This window comes from Xiphophorus maculatus, chromosome 3 (genome assembly GCF_002775205.1).
Source record: "Xiphophorus maculatus strain JP 163 A chromosome 3, X_maculatus-5.0-male, whole genome shotgun sequence".
Lineage (NCBI taxonomy): Eukaryota > Metazoa > Chordata > Actinopteri > Cyprinodontiformes > Poeciliidae > Xiphophorus > Xiphophorus maculatus.
The window spans coordinates 24632234-24651363 of record NC_036445.1 but is presented as its reverse complement, the minus strand read 5'-3'; the positions used below and the strand labels follow the sequence as shown (position 1 = coordinate 24651363).

At 40.3% G+C, this 19130-nt stretch overlaps 1 protein-coding gene and 1 non-coding gene across 3 annotated transcripts; both read right to left on the bottom strand.

Moving 5' to 3' along the window:
• Positions 1–1684: 1684 nt before the first annotated feature.
• On the bottom strand, positions 1685–19087 carry atad2 (ATPase family, AAA domain containing 2). Of its 2 annotated transcripts, XM_014468762.2 has the most exons (30): positions 18492–19087; positions 17230–17384; positions 17114–17151; positions 16852–17029; positions 14950–15037; positions 14765–14846; positions 14430–14588; positions 14137–14257; positions 13861–13869; positions 12910–13011; positions 12623–12731; positions 12218–12333; positions 11785–11959; positions 11523–11611; positions 11205–11364; positions 10578–10668; positions 10287–10464; positions 10070–10206; positions 9852–9984; positions 8862–9048; positions 7609–7794; positions 7390–7525; positions 6446–6642; positions 6186–6345; positions 5095–5217; positions 4618–4785; positions 3883–4533; positions 2267–2400; positions 2032–2160; positions 1685–1864 (listed from the first exon to the last, which is right to left on the bottom strand). In XM_014468762.2, the coding sequence occupies exons 1-30, from the start codon at positions 18687–18689 to the stop codon at positions 1835–1837; spliced, it is 4419 nt and encodes a 1472-aa protein (XP_014324248.1). In that variant the 5' UTR covers positions 18690–19087; the 3' UTR covers positions 1685–1834. The 2 variants fall into 2 exon arrangements, with proteins under 2 accessions (XP_014324248.1, XP_023186666.1); XM_023330898.1 differs by lacking the exon at positions 13861–13869.
• LOC111608214 lies at positions 8593–8726 on the bottom strand. Its single transcript, XR_002752603.1, has one exon. It is a non-coding gene; the product is annotated as a small nucleolar RNA SNORA5 (small nucleolar RNA).
• Positions 19088–19130: the final 43 nt, after the last annotated feature.

The following is a 19130-nucleotide window of genomic DNA, read 5'->3' as shown; positions in this document are numbered from 1 at the left end:
TTAACTAACTACACTAGTAGACAACAATGTAGCAGGACAGAAATAACTTAATATCCTGATTATAACCGAGTCTTTAATTTGCATACAATATAAATGGGAACACATATTTCCCTTCAATACTTAATGTTCAGCCATATTCATATTTGAGATTTGAGGTATACATCTTTCCTTAGGTGTACATTTTCGAGCTGCAGTAAGATTTTTTTTTCAAAACTGCATTTATAGGATAATTAAACAAATTGTATTTGAAAGACAGCAGACATTTTGACTGCAAACACTCCAAAGGTCAGAAATAAATAAGTAAAACTATCTGGTATTTTGATCCCTGCAACATGAATTCTGTGAGGATACTCGAGTAATTTGCAGAACATATGGAAGAGGCACTTTAAACAAAAGTAGTGATTTCATCATGCTAGTGTCCATCCGATACCAATATTCACCTTGGACTCAATCGATAGTATCCATATTTAGATCAATACCTGATCAAATGTGACAAAGATCAAGGGGCCAACAGGAACTGTTCTGTGTGACCTGACCAGGTGGAGAATATTTGCTTTTCATTAAGATCGTCTCCGTTGAGCACGTCCAGAAAGAGATAGGTCACCAGTCTGCTGACCTACTTTCACTAGAATCACTCATACTGTCACACTGCCTGATGCAACCATTGATTCCTGGCAGAAATAAATGAAAATATCCCTTACTAAACTTTACAGACATGTTTTCAGTTTGATCTTTTACACTTTAAGCCGATATGATAGATCCCCTTTTGTGGCTGTTAAGTTATTTCTTAGCCATTTTATCAGAAATGTGTGCTACAGTACCAGCTTTATGTACAGGCACTCCTGGTAAAGATGCTTTTAAAACTAATTTTTATTGCAGTTGGATAAACCCACAGTGGAATTTAAAAGTGGTTTTCTGCTCAGGTCAGTAAAAATAGATTTGAAACAAAAATAATCAAAGGTTACTTTTGGTAAATTTCAATACATTGACATCTTGAGGTTGTCAAATCTCCATAGCCGCCATTAGATGCTGCTGCTGATTGCTTAGTTATTTTCTGTGTTACCATCACAAACGTAAACATCTACTAAACTCTTCTCTGGCTTACATTGGAACTATGTGCTTTGATCAGATGGAAGCCAAGACAAAAACAAAGTCATCCTGGTATCCGTAGCATTGAATATACAGTATATGGCTTTATGCTGTCTGAAGTACAGAGGAGGATCTCTGGGTCATTTCCTTTGCCAAAGGTCAACATGAAACTGAAATTGGGTCATTGTTGGATGTGATAAAAGACAAAAAAGGCAAATAGAAATCAAAGATTCAAAAATGACCCAGTTGTTTCCAGAATGATCCATTTCATATTTTCAAAGATTCAAATGTACTCTAATTAAAGGTTATGTTTTTCAAAATTGGCAGTGGAAGTTAATGCTTCTGCATTGCAAACTGTATTTCATTGCAGTGCTGTAAATGTTTTTAAACAGTGATGCCAGTAATATGCGTTTATATCAAACTTTACACAATGGTGGCATATCCTCGACAAATACTTTGTAATTCAGTCTTGCTTTGAGTAAAGTGCAAAAAAGGATTTTCTAGAAACGGAGAAAAGCTTCTTTGTCAGTAGCGACAGTGCAGTCTGTTCAAACAAACGTTTTGTCGCGCAACAAAGGGAAAGCGCACAATAACAGGTGGAAAACCCTTTAATTACATATAAACAAGAAGTGATACAAACTTTGAGCTAAAACACAGATATAATCATTTTCTACAAAAAAATAGGACCGTTGTCTGAATATTTACATGTATGAAAAAGATTGTTTTTTCTTTTTCTTCTTAAGAATCAGAAGTCTTCAATCTCTTGCTCCAACTCCTGAGAAAAACAAGAAAATAAATCGCACACATACGACTACTTAGCATGAAATACGTTAACCCATGAACAACATCACAGAAGTCGGACTTGAAATAAAACTCAAAAACAGAATATCACGTTTTGACCTATGGTGCTCTTCTTAAATCAATAAAAAAGGACAAACTAACCTGTATCAGTCCTGTTTTGTTGTAGTCTTGTCTGTGTCTGTAGATGCTCTGGCAGAGCAGAGCGTAGAGTTTCTCCAGCTTGTAGACTTCATAGTCTTCCGTCTTTGTCACTACTTTATCTAGTAGCCCCTGGTTAAAAAGAAAGGAAGAAAAAAACGGATCAAGGCAATCAGAGATGTTGTTATGCTCCCCCCCCACCCCCATCAGAGTACAATTTTTTTGTGACATCACAAACCTTTAACTTGTCTCGGTCCACGACCAGAGGAGGATTCTCCTCGTTGAGAATCTGCAGAGCTTTGTCCACTGGGATCACGTGCTGCTGCAGCATCGTGTTTTTCAGGGCACGGGTCATCCGTCTCACGTTTCTCTCTGGGGCAAGAAACAAAAGAGGCACGCTGACTGATACGCACCATTTAATCTCCTCCTTGATTTCTAACAATATCTAGAGGCGGCACGTTGAGTGTTTATTTGGCGTGTTTTCAGGAAATAAGAACAGCACCTCTTTACTTTTTTGTTGGAACGAAAAACCACTCAGGCACATACAAATTAGTCTGTATGAATCTGCTATCTCGCAGTAATGTTACTGTTTGCATCACTATCCCATTTGCAAGACCTGAAGCACTGGATGCCAGTTGTGTTGGGAGTCGAGTCCCAAAGGCAAACAGACGAGTGTGTGAAGGGACAGAGGGGGGCTGAAAATAGGACGTTGATTCTATCTGATCATCTGATTGGCTGATAACGGGCTAACTGTATTTGCAGGAGTTTTTATTTACTTTTTAAAAAATTGTTTCTAAAGAACCACATTTCAATGTATTTTACATTGACTTTATGTGATATAATAACAGAAGTTAGTGGACTACTGTAAAACCTACAAACATGACCAGTGTTTGCCTTCTAGAGATGCACACACTGATGGATTTGGATGAATTCAGATGGTTTGTGATCGTCTCAAGACCTTTTTTTTTTTTACCCCTCCAGGGGGTCTTTTGTGGGCTCTAGTGTCCCTTATATGACAGTAGGCTGACAGGAAACAGGGAAGGAGAGGGGGGAAGACATGCGGCAAACGTCGCCGGGTCCGGGAGTCGAACACGTGACGGCCGCGTCGAGGACTCAAGGCCTCCAAATACGGGTCGCGCTAACCGCTACGCCACCACGGCACGCCCCTCAAGACCTTTTTTTATTATTTTTTTATTTGCCATGTTTTTTTCTTTCTTGTTATTATAGTTGAATGGGGCCACAAAGATCAAGTGAGTCTTGACGTAAAAACAGGCGTGGATACACCCACTCACTAAGCTGGGCTGAATACAGCAAGGTTTTTTTAAACAAAGTTCTAAATTTTGTCGCTGGGAGTAGACTAAAAATAAATAAATAAATACAAAGATGTGATTCAAAAAGTTATGAATCTGTGCGTCTGTCTTATTAAGTGAAACATCTGAGACTCTCTTTCATTCTGTTTTTTTTATTTGGTTTTATTAAATATTGCATGTCTTATTTTTTTTCATTACAGAGTAAAGAGAATATTTAAAACAAAATGTTTTTGTTTTTAACTGGTGAAACAATATTGGCCCCAGTACTTTCGATTTGGTGTCCAAAAGGTTTGGACACCGCATGCTTATATAAAAAGCATAAAGATTGGTCCAGTCAAAGTCCAGATCAAAATCTAATTGAGAATCTGTGGAGGTCCAGAAAATTGTGCCAAGCTGTCAGACGCACTCCCTAAAAGACTTGCAGCTGAAACAGTTTGCAAAAGATGGCTCCTACCAAGTATCGGCTGCGAAAGGGCAGAATACAGATGCATGCCACACTTTTCAGATTGTTCAGTGGTTTGTAACATGACGAAGAATAACCAACCTGCGCATGTGTCCGTCTCACTCCTGGCAGCGGCCACTGCATCGGTGGTGGATGTTTCTGTTGCATCCACCACCATGGGCTCAGCAGGTTTGTCCAGCTCTGCTTCATCTCCTGTGACCCGTTTGCTTTTCTGATGGTCAGCGGAGTGACTCCTCTCCACCTGCGTCTCGGACTGATCGATAGTACTCATGTTTGCCGTGATGGCGTTCTGAGCGTCTCCCTCTCCCTCCACGCAGTCGTCCCTTTTCGTGCGGACAGAGACGCCCTCGTCTGCGTCTCCTCCCGTGAAAGGTTCAGACTGCTCTGACTGATGCTGGACAGCTCCGCCGTCTTTCTCCGGTCCGTCTTCGTCATGTCGGATTTGCTGCTCTTCAGCACCTGGTTCCTTCTCCGTCTCTTCCTCCTGACCGTTTGGCTCAGAACTACGTTCCTGATCTGCTGCACTTCCTGGCTCGACGTCCATCAGACCCTCTTTAATTCCTCCGTTGGGCTTCTCTGCTGCTCCTTCTTTCCCAGCCTCGTCCTCATCATCTCCATCGTCTTCGTCCTCATCGGAAGCGTCGTCCTTGGATACGTGGGGGGACGAAGAGGGCTTCTTCTTTGCTATGTACCCAGTAGACCAGCGGCTTCTCCGACGCTTCTTCTTATGCACTGAGGCAACAGAAAAATATTTAAATATCACAGAAAACTTTTAAGATGCAGGTTTTTTCCCCTTTTAATTAAGCATGTTGTTACCTGTGTTTTTGGGTGTCGTAACAGCAGAAACTGTTGTATTGCTGGCAGCAGCAACAGTGGGTTCAACCGGCTCACTTTGTGGGGGGAAATTATTGGGACCTGCAGCAGATCTGGGATGTTTAGGAAGGACGTGGTAGAAAGAGGGAGCGAACCGGGCCGTGGAGCAACCTAAAATGGTTCAAATAAAAATAAAATACAATTCTTTCTAAAAGAAAATTAAATGTGATGTTCATGTATTTATTTTTTTTTTATAATATGGGCCAATTGGTTTAAACTATAGATCAAACTAATGCGTTCTTTGTCTGTAGCCTGCCTGAATCACACTTTTATTCAGTAACTAAAACTAACGTGTTTGCCTCATTTTAAATAACATTAATAATCATAATTCCACATTTTAGCAATTTTTAGAAACTTCTAAGATCCTAAAAGCCAACTGTTAAGTGGCAACTTGTGGGAGAAAAGCAGCCACATACTGACCCCTTGTCCTACGAGACTCTTTAATCTCCTCACAAATCTTCTCAAAGTTTTCGTCCAGTTCTTCTCGGATGATGGCGTGGACGGTGTCCTTCAACGCACATGCTCTGTGACGGATCTGCCGATCTGCAGGAAACACAGTAGCACAAGAGTGCGCTCGTTTAAAAATAATAATAATTTTAAAAAATCTATAAAGCATCTTTTGAAAAACTTTTCTCTTTTACAACAGCAAACTTATGTATTTCAGCAGGATTTTCTTTGCTCAAGCAACATAAAGTCGTGTGTAAATGAGAAGAGAAGGAAAATGAAAAGCAGCTCTATTTAGAAGATCCAGAGGCAAAAATGTGTTTGACCACTTTGTGCACCAGCTTTGTGCATCTAGTCACTTTTTAGCAATTTTTCTTTCCTAAAAAGCTCCAGCTGAGTCAGACTGAGTGGAGGCAGAAGGTCAGTTTTCAAAACAGATTCTCGATTAGTTTCAGGCGTTGACTCCGACACAAAAACACTGACGTAAATCACTCTGGCTATGTGTGTAGGGCGTTTGTCCAGGTAGAACCTTAACATCATTTCTAAGTCTCAGAGTTTTGGGGGGTTTTCTTCACTGTCCAGATGGTGTTCAGGACTTTTATTCCACACATTCAGTTTCGCATGCTGCTGCTTCCACATTTATAAGAAAAAGAAATCATAGAGTAGCATTTTTGTTTACTAAAAATGTTTGACAGCATTTCATTAATCCGTTTCTTTTTGCTACTCTCTTAGCTTGCACTGCTAGTTCAAGCGGGCAGCCATGTCTCGGCACGCTTGCAGTTGGGTCATACTTTTTTCCTCTTTTCCCTTAATGGATCAAACTGTTCCTTAATGTCCTCTAAAAAACCTTTACACAACAGCTGTATTCATACAGAGTCTAAATCACACAGATGGATTATTTGTCAATTGGATCATTCATTCCTGAAGCCAACTGGTTGGACTGGATTGCCGCTAAATAAAACTCTGTGCCGCACTTTTCTGTTGTTGTTGTAAAGATTAATTACACTGCTTCCTTTTTCCTATGCTCCACTCTGTGTTGGTTTGCACATGTTGTGTATATTTGGTACCTGAAGGGTCCCTGTCTGGGTTGTACTCCAGGGCGTTCTGCCAGATGAGGTCAACATCCTGGAGAAACTCTCTGACCGTGCCGTATCGATGGAGGTCAATCCTCGACAGAACCGTGGACAGGTCCATGGGCTTCTTGATTACTTCGGCATAATCCGGAACCTGCGCAACACACGTGACGCCGTTTATAGAGGATAAGCTAAACTTCTGGGGAGAAAAATGTCACTGAGAGTGACAAGAGGAGAGAAGCCTGGGCGGCTACCTCGTCCAAATCCACGGGTTTAGTGAAAGCCTTGAAGCGCTTGTCTTGAGAGAGGCGGTTTGTGACGTCGCGCAGAAACAGCCGCAGCTCCCTGAGCGTGTCCTCTTCCTGCTCGTCCAGCCGCCGACTCTCCTCCTCCGTCAGCTGTCGAGGCGGAGGCGGGGGGGCCACCGGCAGCACCTCCAATGCACGAAGCACTGACAAGTAAGGATTCAGAAGATATGAAATTAAGCTAAAATGTGAATTTCAAACTTTTCCAGCACCACACTTTGAAGATAAAAACTAAAAAAGGACATTTGATTCACTATTATATATAATTTATTACTGTTAATTTTTGTGATAGCATTCCACATTCAACAGCACTGACAAGGTCTTAAATTTTAAGTTTTGAAAAGTCTCTCTCTCTCTCTCACACACACACACACACACACACACACTCACGCGCATTATACACCTGACTGGTCCAAGAACAAAACACAAATTTAGCACAAAAAAAGAACTTTGTTTAATGTGTAAACTGTAGGACGATCAATAAGTCAATGAGTTGTTAGAAATATTACATTGAAACAATCCAAACAAATTGTGTTAAGATAAATGACCTTCAAGCTAAAACTAAATGCTTTTATACAAAGAAAGTCACAAAGAAATGTTGGCATTTGGCAAATAGAAATAATTTTGGTGATTATAACTGATGCAAAACAAGAAAAATTTAGTCTGATTTAACTTCAGTCACTGAGAAAAAATAATTATCTGTGTTTTTATTGGATGTATGAAAATATCAGGTTTCAATTTTAAATAACATTTTCTAAAAAAAAACCCACATTAGATTCCACTTTGCAACAAACTGTGCAGTTTGAATATCAAGCACCGTCAAGCATTTTATACTTTCCAAACCTTTCAAGCACCTGAACAAACCCTGTTTTTCTTTTTTTTTTTTTTCTTACCAGCTTTTCTTTTAGAGACTGGAGCTTTTGCAGCCTGGTTGAGGAGGAGATCCTCAAAGAAGTCCCTTCTCTCTTGGCTGGTGGGGACTGGGACACGGAAAACTTCCCCGTACTCGACCCGAAACAGCTCCTGCACCTGGAACGCAGAACATGACGGCAGATTAATATCTCATTTTCATAAAATAAACGTTTCTCACCAGAAACGCAGCAGCGGCGTACCTCCATGCTGAGCTGGTCGTAATGGACGCTGCAGGTGGCCAACAGCAGAATGGGGGAGAAGGCAGGAACGGAGCTGAGGAGGCTCAGGAAGGTGGCCCTTAACGCAGAGCCCACCGTCTCCCACCACTGGCCGATGTGAGGGATGTACAGGATACTGGGAGAGGTTCGCTTGGCCTCAACAAAAATCTGGGGAGCATCAAACTGGATCAGTTTCTGGTTGTGCTATTCAGACTCACTGGAAGCAGGACGCAAAGAGTCAGTGTACGACGGTAATGGATTCTGGACATTAAAGCAAAAAGAAAAAAAGCCAAGCAAATACTGGTTGATCAGGTTATTAGAAACTATTTAAAAAATAGTATTTTTTCAGTCAGGAAAAGTTAGACGACTAAAAAAGTTCAAGATATCCATATATACCTGGTCTGTTTATTAAAACAGAATTGTTCAGCTTATGCCAAACTGAATTTTCTTTTAAGAAATTATTGCACCCTGATTCTCCAGTGCTGGTCCCGGGAGAGAGGCATGTTATGAGGAAAAAAAAAATATTACAAAAAAATACATTTTTATGAGAGAGCTGCGATTGGGCATATAGGTTATTGTTGCTTTGAGATGATTTTCAAGTAATATAATGTTAATGACATAATAGCGCAAGAATACATTTGTAGGAATAGTTTACCTAAACATTTAACACTGGAAGACATTTTAAAACATATAAAATGGGAAATGGAGTCTCTGTAAACAGAGTTAGCCTTCAAAACAGGCAAATTGAGACCAACGCACCAGACTGAAAGTTTCTGCCATCCAGTTTTTGGTAGAAAGAGACATGAGAAAAACATACAATCATCCAAATGGCAACCGGCGAGCTTGTATTAATTTTTCATGTGATTAATTGGTTTATTGCAGCAAGCTTAATGGAGGGTTTTATAAACAGTTTAAACTTGAAGTTCCCATGTTCACCTTTTCAGCACTCAGATGAATGTAAGACGAGATTGTCTGTAGTACAGATTTGTCCCCATTTGCTATTATGAGAGGCAGTGGGGCCCATGAACTACAGTTTATGTGGCAGCCATTTTGGCCAGTGAGGTCTACCAAAGAGACACACTGAATTTGACAAGGCTGCAAAAGAACAAAAAAAAAAAAAAAGAATCTGTGACTTTTAGAGCGTTGTTTATAATGTTATGTTTGAATGTGAGAAGGCAGACATATTTCATGACAATATTTGACATCAGAGTGCATTCAGAAAATTCCCCTCTCACCTTTGCGCATGTTTCTTCGGGCGCCGTCGCACTGGCTCCAAACAGGACGGCCATGTCCAGGGTGTACACCGTGAATTTCTCCAGAGCGTGGAGCACAGCGGGGCCCAGGTGGGAGTTCTGACCCGAGCCCGGCCGGCCCTCCAGCAGCAGCCTGGGACGGTACGACGTCGGCTGACTCAGCACGCTCCTGCATGGGAGGACGGGTTGCAACGGGGAGTAACTTTTAGACATTTAACCAAAAATCATGCAAGGCTATTATTAACGGCTACACTAAAGATAATCCCATATTTTAACAGTTTATAGGAAATATTTATATTTAAATTATGTATTACTATGGCTGCAACACCATGATTATTCTGATAAAGAAAACACTTAAAGCTTTTTTATACAATATTAAAAATACAGTAAAAGAAACCAAACAAATAATTCAATTCCTTTTTTAAATAAGAAAATCAACATTTTAGTGCATAAAATGCAAGAATGCATTATTTCTTTAGTGAGCGCTTGATCATTTGTAGCACAGGATGCATTTGCAGCTGAAAGATACTTTCAACATCAACATGTGAAAAGCTCAGGCTTTATGCTTCACTTTACATTAACATAGTGTTGGAATAATCTAATGACTAATTTTTGGATTAAACAATTAATGACTTTTTAATGCAACTTCAACTGGATGAAACTGAAATTATTCCACTTGAGGAGTCCTGAGGAAAGCATATTTACAGACAAAACATTATTTTTTAAATCTTTGTACAGTTTTGGCTTAATGACTACTCTGTGGGTCATTTTTCAGCAAATGGCAGTTTATCGTTTATTGTGTAAATTCCAAATAATGATTACTCTATTACCAAATTAGTTGACAATTTTTTCAGTAATCGATTCATAACTATTAATCCGATTAATCTTTTCAGCCTTACGCTTTACTCAACACAATACTTCAAGTAAATAAATACTTTCAAGTTATTTTATGAGGCAGAGTGACTGATTTACCCGTTGAGGTCCAGCAGGCCGCTGGTGGCAGGGAGCTTTAACTGAGACTGGGAGGTTGGCCCACTGGAGACGACGTCACCCTCCTCTTCCTCACTAAACATCAAATCTTCATCTGACGTCCCACAGCCCACATCTGCAAACAAAGAACCACACAGAATGATAATAAAGTTGATGCTCTTTTTTGTAGTGGACAAAATACCAAAACAAACAAAAGGCACCTGGTTCTCTCTTCCTCTTCAGTCCCTGATCTGCATGCGGGAAGACTCGCCTCACCGTGTGCAGAACCGTCTGCAGGGTGGCGTTCAGCAGAGGCCGGATGGCAGGTATCAAGGCCTTCGCTGGTGACACCATCGCCCTGAAGACCAAGAGGAAGAATTCAACAAAACGTCTGCAGGATTAAGAGCCGATGGAGAAAACAAAGTTTCCTTGCTCTACCTTTGGGCAGCTGGTACCATCTTGGACATGGCGCACTTAAAGTCTTTGCTAGCGATGACAATGGAGTTCACGTCCAGAACCAACTTCTGGGACGAAGAGTAGATTTGTGGGTAGCGGCGCCGCAGAGCGCACAATGCTGCCTCGGAGCAAACCGCCTTGATATCTGCTCCACAGTATCCTTAGACGGGGATGACACTTGTAAATCAGTATAGTATTTAAATAAAAAAAAAAGAAAGAATGTTTTTTTCTGTTGTTGCTCCAAAGGTTTCCTGCCTCTACATAAAAACATACCAACACATTTCTCTGCCAGTTCCTCCAGGAAGGCCTCAGAGGGTGGAGGGGTCCACTGCCTGGTGTGGATCTTCAGAATCTCCCTCCTTGCCTGTGAATTATACAGAAGCAAGATGTTTAGTGTCCAGAAACAAAACTCTAACAGCACATTTTGAACATAAAAAAAATGTACAATTTCAAAACTAACCATTTTCTTTCAAAATGACACTTTTTTTGTCTTAAAATAAATTTCAAATCAACTTTAAATGTTACACAGCAGAAAGAAAAATAAAACTTGGCAAAAAACCAAAAATGATCTACAAAGCATAAAATCTTACAAGAGTTATTTCAAGTTACAATGCGTAGACACAGGTGATTGTTGTTGATGTTTTGTTTTATTGCTGCTGTCACTATCAGGCTGGGCAATATGACTTAAAAATAAAATCTACAATTTTTCCACAATTTTTATTTCTCACTAAGATTTTGTAGTCCAGGTTCAAGGACGCTACAAAGCTACAAGTGGATAAGTCAAAATGAAAATCTCAATTTTCCAAAATGTAAATCTTCAGAAACAGCAAATTTGATTAATTGATCAAACCGATTTATCGCCCAGCACATTTTTTTTTGCTTGATTAAAAACTTCCCCACCTCTCTGTCTGGCAGACCGAACAGGAACTCTCTGTCGAAGCGTCCGGGTCTCCTCAGAGCTGGGTCGATGGAGTCCAGGCGGTTCGTAGCTCCGATGACGACGACCTCCCCTCTACTGTCCAACCCGTCCATGAGAGCCAGGAGGGTCGACACGATGGAGCTACACAGACACAGGAGCAAACTTTAAACGACAAATCCTCAGGTTTCTAATTCCTCTCCTTATAAAGAAGCGTAGAAACAGCAGGATATGGAGTTGCATCTAGTTTGATGTTTAGGTTCCACTCAAACCTACAGCTGGATCAAAAGAAGAACCCAAACCTGTGGATCTGGTCCTGCCGGCTGGATCTGACTGGAGCCAAACCATCGATCTCATCAAAGAAGATGATGGACGGACGCATCTGATAGGCCTGAAACAAACACAGGAACAGTCACCATGACTTCATAACTGTAGGAGACAAACTGGTTTTATTTAGTCAGATTATGCATGACGAATTACTGATAAGTGTTTTCTTTTCTAACTGGTTGTTAATTAAATATACAATGATGAAAAGAGAATGTCATTTAAAGAGCTCAGGTTTACCTGATCGAACAGCAGCCGCAGCTGTCTCTCTGATTCTCCCACCCACTTGCTGAGGCAGTCCGCTCCTTTCCTCATGAAGAAGGCCACCTTTCTTTCCCCCTGGCTGCACTCGTTGGCCAGCGCTCTGGCTACCAGGGTCTTCCCGGTGCCTGGAGGGCCGTAAAACAGGCAGCCCCTGGAAACAAGAGGGGTCACAGAAATGATGCTTGTGGAGGAGACATGATGGCAGTAAAGCGGAGGAAAACGTTTTCCTCATTCGTAAAACAATTGACATAAAACATACCAAGAAGAGACCATAAACACCAAAGTTTACCATTTTGGAAAAATTCATGGATATCAGAGTTCACTACACTACTGCTTCCGTCTTGAAGCATTTTTATTCAGCCAACAAACAGCACTATTTTCCCATTTCCACAGGACTCATGTCTTTTACCTCGGTGGCTGTATTCTGAACCTCTCAAACACCTCTGGGTAGAGCAGAGGGAACACCACCATCTCCTTCAGGGCCGAGATGTGCCTGCTCAGCCCTCCAATGCTGTCAAAGCGAACCTGGAGCAGGAGAAACAAACTTCTGTCAGGATTTCATCCCCATGCTTTTTCCGTTAGAAGAAAAAAAATCTATACATCTCATTTCCATTTCCTTGGTGAAGACCACTTTGTGTTAGTCTGTCAACTAAAATCACAATGAGATACATTAAAGTTTGTGGCCATTATGAAACAAGGAGTATGAATATTTACTTATGCTTCACACTAAACCCACCCTGTAACTATACATTCAAAATGCTGAAAAAATAGGTTTAGCATTTGGATGCATTACTTCATCCTTCCTGCAGCTCACCGTTTTGTCGATGTGCATGGGGTCAACGTCAGCGAGGCTGGCTCCGATCTTCATCCTGTCTTTCTGGATCCCCAGCAGGTCTTCTTTCACGAGGTTCATAGGGAGGCATCTTCAGAAAAATAAATAAAAAACAAAACAAAAAAACCCCATTAGATCGCAAAATTTTAATGATTCTATCTGATGTAATCACAGAGTCACAGATGACACATTGTCAAGTGCTAAAAATTCAAGAATGAGGTTCAAAATAGAAATCAAGAATTGGGTTCATCAGTTTTTGTTTCTCTCACCTGTTGACCGACCTGCTCCGGTTGTTACTCCTTCGTCTCTGGAATTTCTCATCATCCGAGGAAGACGATGTGGAGTCGCTGCTGTGGATGGCGTGTCTTCTCCTGTCAGGTAGAAAAGATGTTAAATTAGTTTTCCTGTCTCACTCCGATGCAACATACAGACCATTAAACTTGATCCAACAATTCCTGTTTCCAATTCCAATTCCAAATACGTTTATGCCTAAACATATCGGCATCGCAACATTCACCAACATGGTCATGTTGTATGTTTTCCTTGTATTGTGCAACCCTGGGTGACAGTCAATATGATGGACTCCAGTGACAGCCTAACATATAGGACTGCAACTAAAGATTATTTTACTAATCGGTTATTCTGATGATTAATCAGATAAAAAAAATTGGCAGTTTACTGATTTTTTATTAACATTTTTATTCAACACTAGAAATGCATTAAAAAATGCAAATGAACAAGTAATTCAGATCATTTTTGTCTTAAATAAGAAAAAGATTTTATTACCTAAAATGCAACAACATAGCATTTCTGTAGTAAATTTGAACCAGGCGAAGCTAGAACTATACCGCTTAAGAAGTTTTGGGTAAAATATAATTGCAAACAAAGGCGTTTTTATCTCACGTTAAATGCAAAATATAGATATACTATGTACAGCTTTGGCTCAGTTACTGCTCGTTTTTTCAGCAAATGGCCTTTTTTTGAGTCTGTAAGGTACAGTTAACGAATAATCGATTATTACTAAATTAGTTGACGGTTATTTCAAAAACTTATTCTTCACGATTAATCGTTTCAGACGCATTAAGACCGCATTAGTATTAATACAACAGAAGTGCTTAAAAAGAAGAAAGAGCCCATCACCAACACCTACAATGCTAACAAACACATCCAGCACCCCAAGACAAACCGAGAGCCCAACAAAGACACAGTAAAGGTCTTACCTCTCAGAACTACTCCAGAGGTTGGGAGGGAAGCCAATGAGAAAAAATAAAAAAAACAGACAAATAGGAATTGGAGAGATTTTTGGTAGAGATCTTCAGGAAAGTTGGGCTAACTTTTTATAATAAAGGAGAAGTAGATCTAGGCATGGGTCAGCTACCTGTTTCTGGTTTTGCAGAGGTTACAGTCAAAGGAGTTTAAAAACCGCTAAACTTTTCCGTCGCACCCTTCTGATAACTTAAAGTCTGAAAAAACGTCCAGACGAATAGAAGACCAACCTGCTGGTTCTCCTTTGGTTATAGGGGCTCCTGGGGGCCGTGGAGCTGAACCTGAACCTCCGCCTCGTAGGAGACGAGTGCTCCTTGAAGTACATGCTGCGTTTCCTGGGCTCCCGCGGTTCTGGAAGAACATTACAACTATTTATTACAAAGAGCTTGTTGGTAAGCCTCAGCAGTGGTTCTATCTCGCATTTAGATTGGTCATTAAAAAGCCGTGCTCTTTATACAGACACTCATGCAAGTTTCAGAGATCAATAATTGATTAAAGTGATTCCTTTGAACAGATGCGGTACCATCTAACGGGGCCTGGTAGAGAACTACAGTCTTCCTCTGCCGGAAGTCGTATCGTTGGTGGTTTTCTTCTTCTTCTTCCTCGTCGTCATCTTCACCGTCCTCATCCTCCTCCTCTTCATCTTCTCCATCTTCACTGTTGTCATCATCTTCTTCATCATCTTGAGTTTCGAATGAAAACACAAACAGACCGTGTAAATAAGGACATAAAAGTCTTCAGGAAGTTGAGGTTCATTTAAAGTAAATGAAACCGATCGGGTCTTTCCGACGCCGAGATGTATCCCGGCATGTACCGACTGCGTCTCTGAAGCACTTCCGCCTCGTTTCCTCTCCTCACCTTGGTTCTTCTCCTCGGTTTTATTACTCTTGGTATTTGTCCTCAGGGACCGCCTCATTCTGCCTGAGCCGTAGACTCCAACCTGTCAGGACGAAACATAAAAAACCTGAAACGACCGACGCAGCGGAGAGCTCAAACTCAAGGAGCAATGTAAAAGAAAAAAAAATAAATAAAAAAAACATCACCTCTTCTGTATTTTCTCTGTCTCTGCTCCTCAGCCGGCGTCTCATTTTCTGCATGTCGTCCATCTTTTGGAGAACCGCTTCAGCGGTGCTGAGAAGAAATCAGAGCAAAGATTTATTTTTGTGTGGGGAATGTCTCTTAACGCTCAGAGAACAAAACGTCTCCTCTTTCTTTATATTTTTAATTTGATTTACATCGTGACTTTGATTCTATTTTAACAGATGACTATGCTTTGGTCTAAACCATTTTATCGCAGCTCCGGCTGCATGTTTACAGTTATTCTCCAGCTGGAAGGTGAACTTCCAGATCTCAAGTCTTCTGAAGTTTCTAACAAGGTTTTGTTTTTCCCAGTATTGCTCTCCGTTTAGGTCCATCCTACTGAAGAACTGCATCTCCACAGCATGATGCTGCCACCACCTATTTTCAGGTTGAATTGCACCGCATGTTGCATGGTAACCAAAGAGGCCAAGTTCCGGCTAAGCCTGTCTCAATGAATTAATTAAAAATTGCTTGAAAAGTTCGAATGAGTTCAATAATCCCAAAGGTCCTGACTGGCAGTTTTACCGGTTTACCCTCGTCAGAGCCAAATGATTGATATTTTTTGAAGTACAATTCGGTTTACATTAGACTTCATAATCTGACGTAACCATTATATTTATGGTTTTGGTTACATTTGGTTTTTATTTACCTTTTTTTTTGGTTATTTATTTGAAATGTCTTTCAGTCCCAGTGTTAACTGTTCTTTAGAAATTAAAAGTTTATTAATCTTTGAGAGGGCGTACTTGCACCAGTGTGGCGTTATTATATTTCAGATCAGGATTAGTTTTATTTTGGCAAATTTACAACATTACAAAGGAAGGAAACACAATAAATCGCTATTTTGCAAACCAATAATTTACAATAAAAATGAGTAGGCTGAAGCCAAGCTTTGTTCTTCACTACCCTTGAAAATGGTTCTTGAAAAGCGGTCTCAAAAACGACAATATTATCATTTTAATGCAATAATTTCTTTTTCCAGCAAAGTTTGTAGTGACGACAGACCTAGATCTAGTTTGTGTCCTCCAAATGACTTTAGGCAGATTGCAAAAGAGACAACTTTTGCCTCTTTTAACGCCATTTCTCCACAACAATCCAGGTTTTTCGAGTCCAGTTGTCATTGTCAATTGCACTAAACTTTATTTTGCAGCGTCCAAGTTAAGGGGGGGGAGTTGAAAACAAATGATAAACATACTGTTATAAAACTGTACAACTCCATAAGACTCCAGGAAAACAAAATTCAAAAATATTGGTCGAAATGGTTATCTTATAGGAATGCTAAAGCAAGTTGAGTATCATTAATTAATTATTCGGGGTGGTAATTGAGGTTTGGCGCTGTAAAGTTTTGCAGGACTTGGTAACTATGCAAAGAAACTCTCTCCTGTTTGACTCTTCATGGATCTCTTCATACATTGTGACCTGTCCACCTGAATTCTGTCTGTAATTTAATTTTATTTTGTGTGTGTAGTATTGCTGTCCCCCTCCCTTGGTGACCTTTCAGTTCTGTGTGCAGTTCATTGTACTTGTTGTGATTTTTTTTATTTTATTTTATTATTACTATTATTTCCTCTCCTTTTTTGTGTTGTGGTTGTATTTTGCCATGTATAAAAATCTGATCAAAAATAAAGTTTAAAAAAAAAAAAAAACTGTACAAATATTGTAAAAAATTACTATCTATTTAAAAACTAGGTGATTGTCTGTGTACATCACACATAATGCCAACAAATACATGTTATGTATGCTTTCTGAATGGCACTGTAAAGTTAGCATTCAGTACAATTATGGGTCAATATGAATGTCATAGATCAAATTAGAGAAATAAAGGCGGGCTGAATCGACAGAACTGGTTTGGATGTTGCTCGACTCACTTGGTAATGAGGCGATCATAGAGCGCCGACTGTTTGCGGGAGTTCAGTCTATATCTCGTGATTCTGGAGCTTCTTCGAACCGAGTGATCCTCCTCCTCTTCCTCGTCCACTCCCCGGCTCTGCAGGTTAAAACGACTCCTCTTGGGAGTGGATGACCCCTCTGCCTCATCTGGAACATCTGGCAGGAAGGATTACATCGAGGGTTAGCCATCCATTAAACAGAACGCTTTCACACAGTCAGTGGTGCGGTGCTACTCCTCACCAGAGAGTTTTGCCTCCCTCTGCAGCCTGGAGGACTTCCTGGTCACCAGAAACAGAAAACACAAATCAGATCATTGTGTTGGAAGAATTCAAATGTAGAATAAACAAACGTTTCACCTGGTGCAGCAGCCGTCTGCTTTGTCTTCATCCACAGGAGAGCTGGTCTTGGGCTCCATGTCAGCAAAAGAAACTTCCAGTTTCACTCTTTGTCCTCGACTCCTCAGGGAATGACCGAGACCACCCCCATCGTCCTGCTTCATGTTCCTGTGACCCTGAGACAGTTACGGAGAGCTTAAGTTTATATTTAAACCAAAAACTTAGATGATTTAATCTCATAAAGGACATTCAAGATATCTAGACTCCCTACAATTCCCTTATTTTCCACAGTCTGGAAAATCAGGGTTCCTGCACATTTTTTCCATGTAAAAAATTGAGACATTTCCAGTCACGACTTTCACTGTTTGTGTTTATGTTCTGATCTAAAACACAAAAAGTGTATTAACTTATGGTAGATATTGCTACAGCTACAATGTTTGAAGAATAAAACATTAAAAAAGCAATTACTTTAAGGAAGGAAGAGGCGTAGAATGAAAAGGAAAAGGGAGGGAGAATGGATAGAAAGAAAGAAATATTAATATACGCAAAGAAACAAAGGAACGTAGGCAACGGAAGGAGATCAGGAAGAAGAAATAAAGTAAATTAAAATGACAGGAAAGTAAAAGGAATTTTACAAGGAAAGAAGTGAACTATTGCACTTAATAAAGTTTAGTAGTGGATGAAGTTAAAGAAGTGGATGGTGGTTGAATATTGCAAAAGTACAAATATTGCAAAAAACAAACAGTAAGACTGGACGAATTGATGAAAACTCAAAAATAGATTAGATTGGACAATGGGCAAAGAACCAGGTGAATACAATATTTAGACTATGAGATAAAGTATAGAGAAATACTTTATACACTTTATAAAGTATATATTTCCCATACCTGAGCTGAGTCAAGTTCAAACTTTATAGAAAGTACAAGTCTTGATTATAATCAGTTTCTAGGGTCTGAGATCCAGGTTGAAAAGTGGGGGATGAAGGAAGATACAACAATTATAGTTATAATTGTTCAGCATTTTTGTGTTTGATATTTACAGTACCGGGAAACAAACAGGTTAAAAGCATTAGGTTACTGTGTAAGTTGACTGCATAACTCATGAATCACCATTACCCTCGTATCAACAACAGCGCAAAGAAAGTTTCTATTACATCTGAAGGACAGAGCAGCGATGCTGCAGAGGCTGAGCTAGTTAGCTTGGCGCGTTAGCTAAAGTAGCACCTAAGTTACCATTAACCACAACTTATCGTCCAAACAAGTGCCATTCTCGCATGTTCTCACGTTCATTAAGTTGGTTTCGGGGCTGCTGAAGCTGTCATTCAGGGACCGAGAGGACCGAGTCACCCGGGCGGACTTTCTCTGCGACGCGGGAATCAGCGACAGAAAGTCGGGGCTCATTTCCAGCTCCGTCGTTCTTCTCTTTGGAATAGCGGCCACCGGTTCAGCGCCGACACCACCGCTGCTGCGTAGGACCACCATCTTGACTTTATTACGACCACAAACGGTGGAGAAACCTGTCCACGATTGTTACGTTTACAATATCGCCAACATAATACAAATAACGCGCCGTCTTCTCCAGCTGACGCACACTGTTTCCTCTACGAACCCTTGATTTCTGGCGCCATAAACGTCATCAGGGCGTTGTGTGGACAGGAGGTTTACTCCTCCGCTGACACAAACAGAGCTCAGACTAATTTTTCACTCTAAATCAAATCGAAAACTTCATTTAAATTTCGAACACAACTGTTGTACGGTTGAATACGCTTTACAGTCACTACCGTACAACTCACAGCAAATAAAAAAACACAGAAACAAAATAGAAGCGGAGGGATACATAAATACTTTGACAAGGTGCTCCGGTAAATGTTAGAGCGCGCTCATCTAAAAAAAAAAAAAAAAAAAAAATTTTTGCTGTTAAAC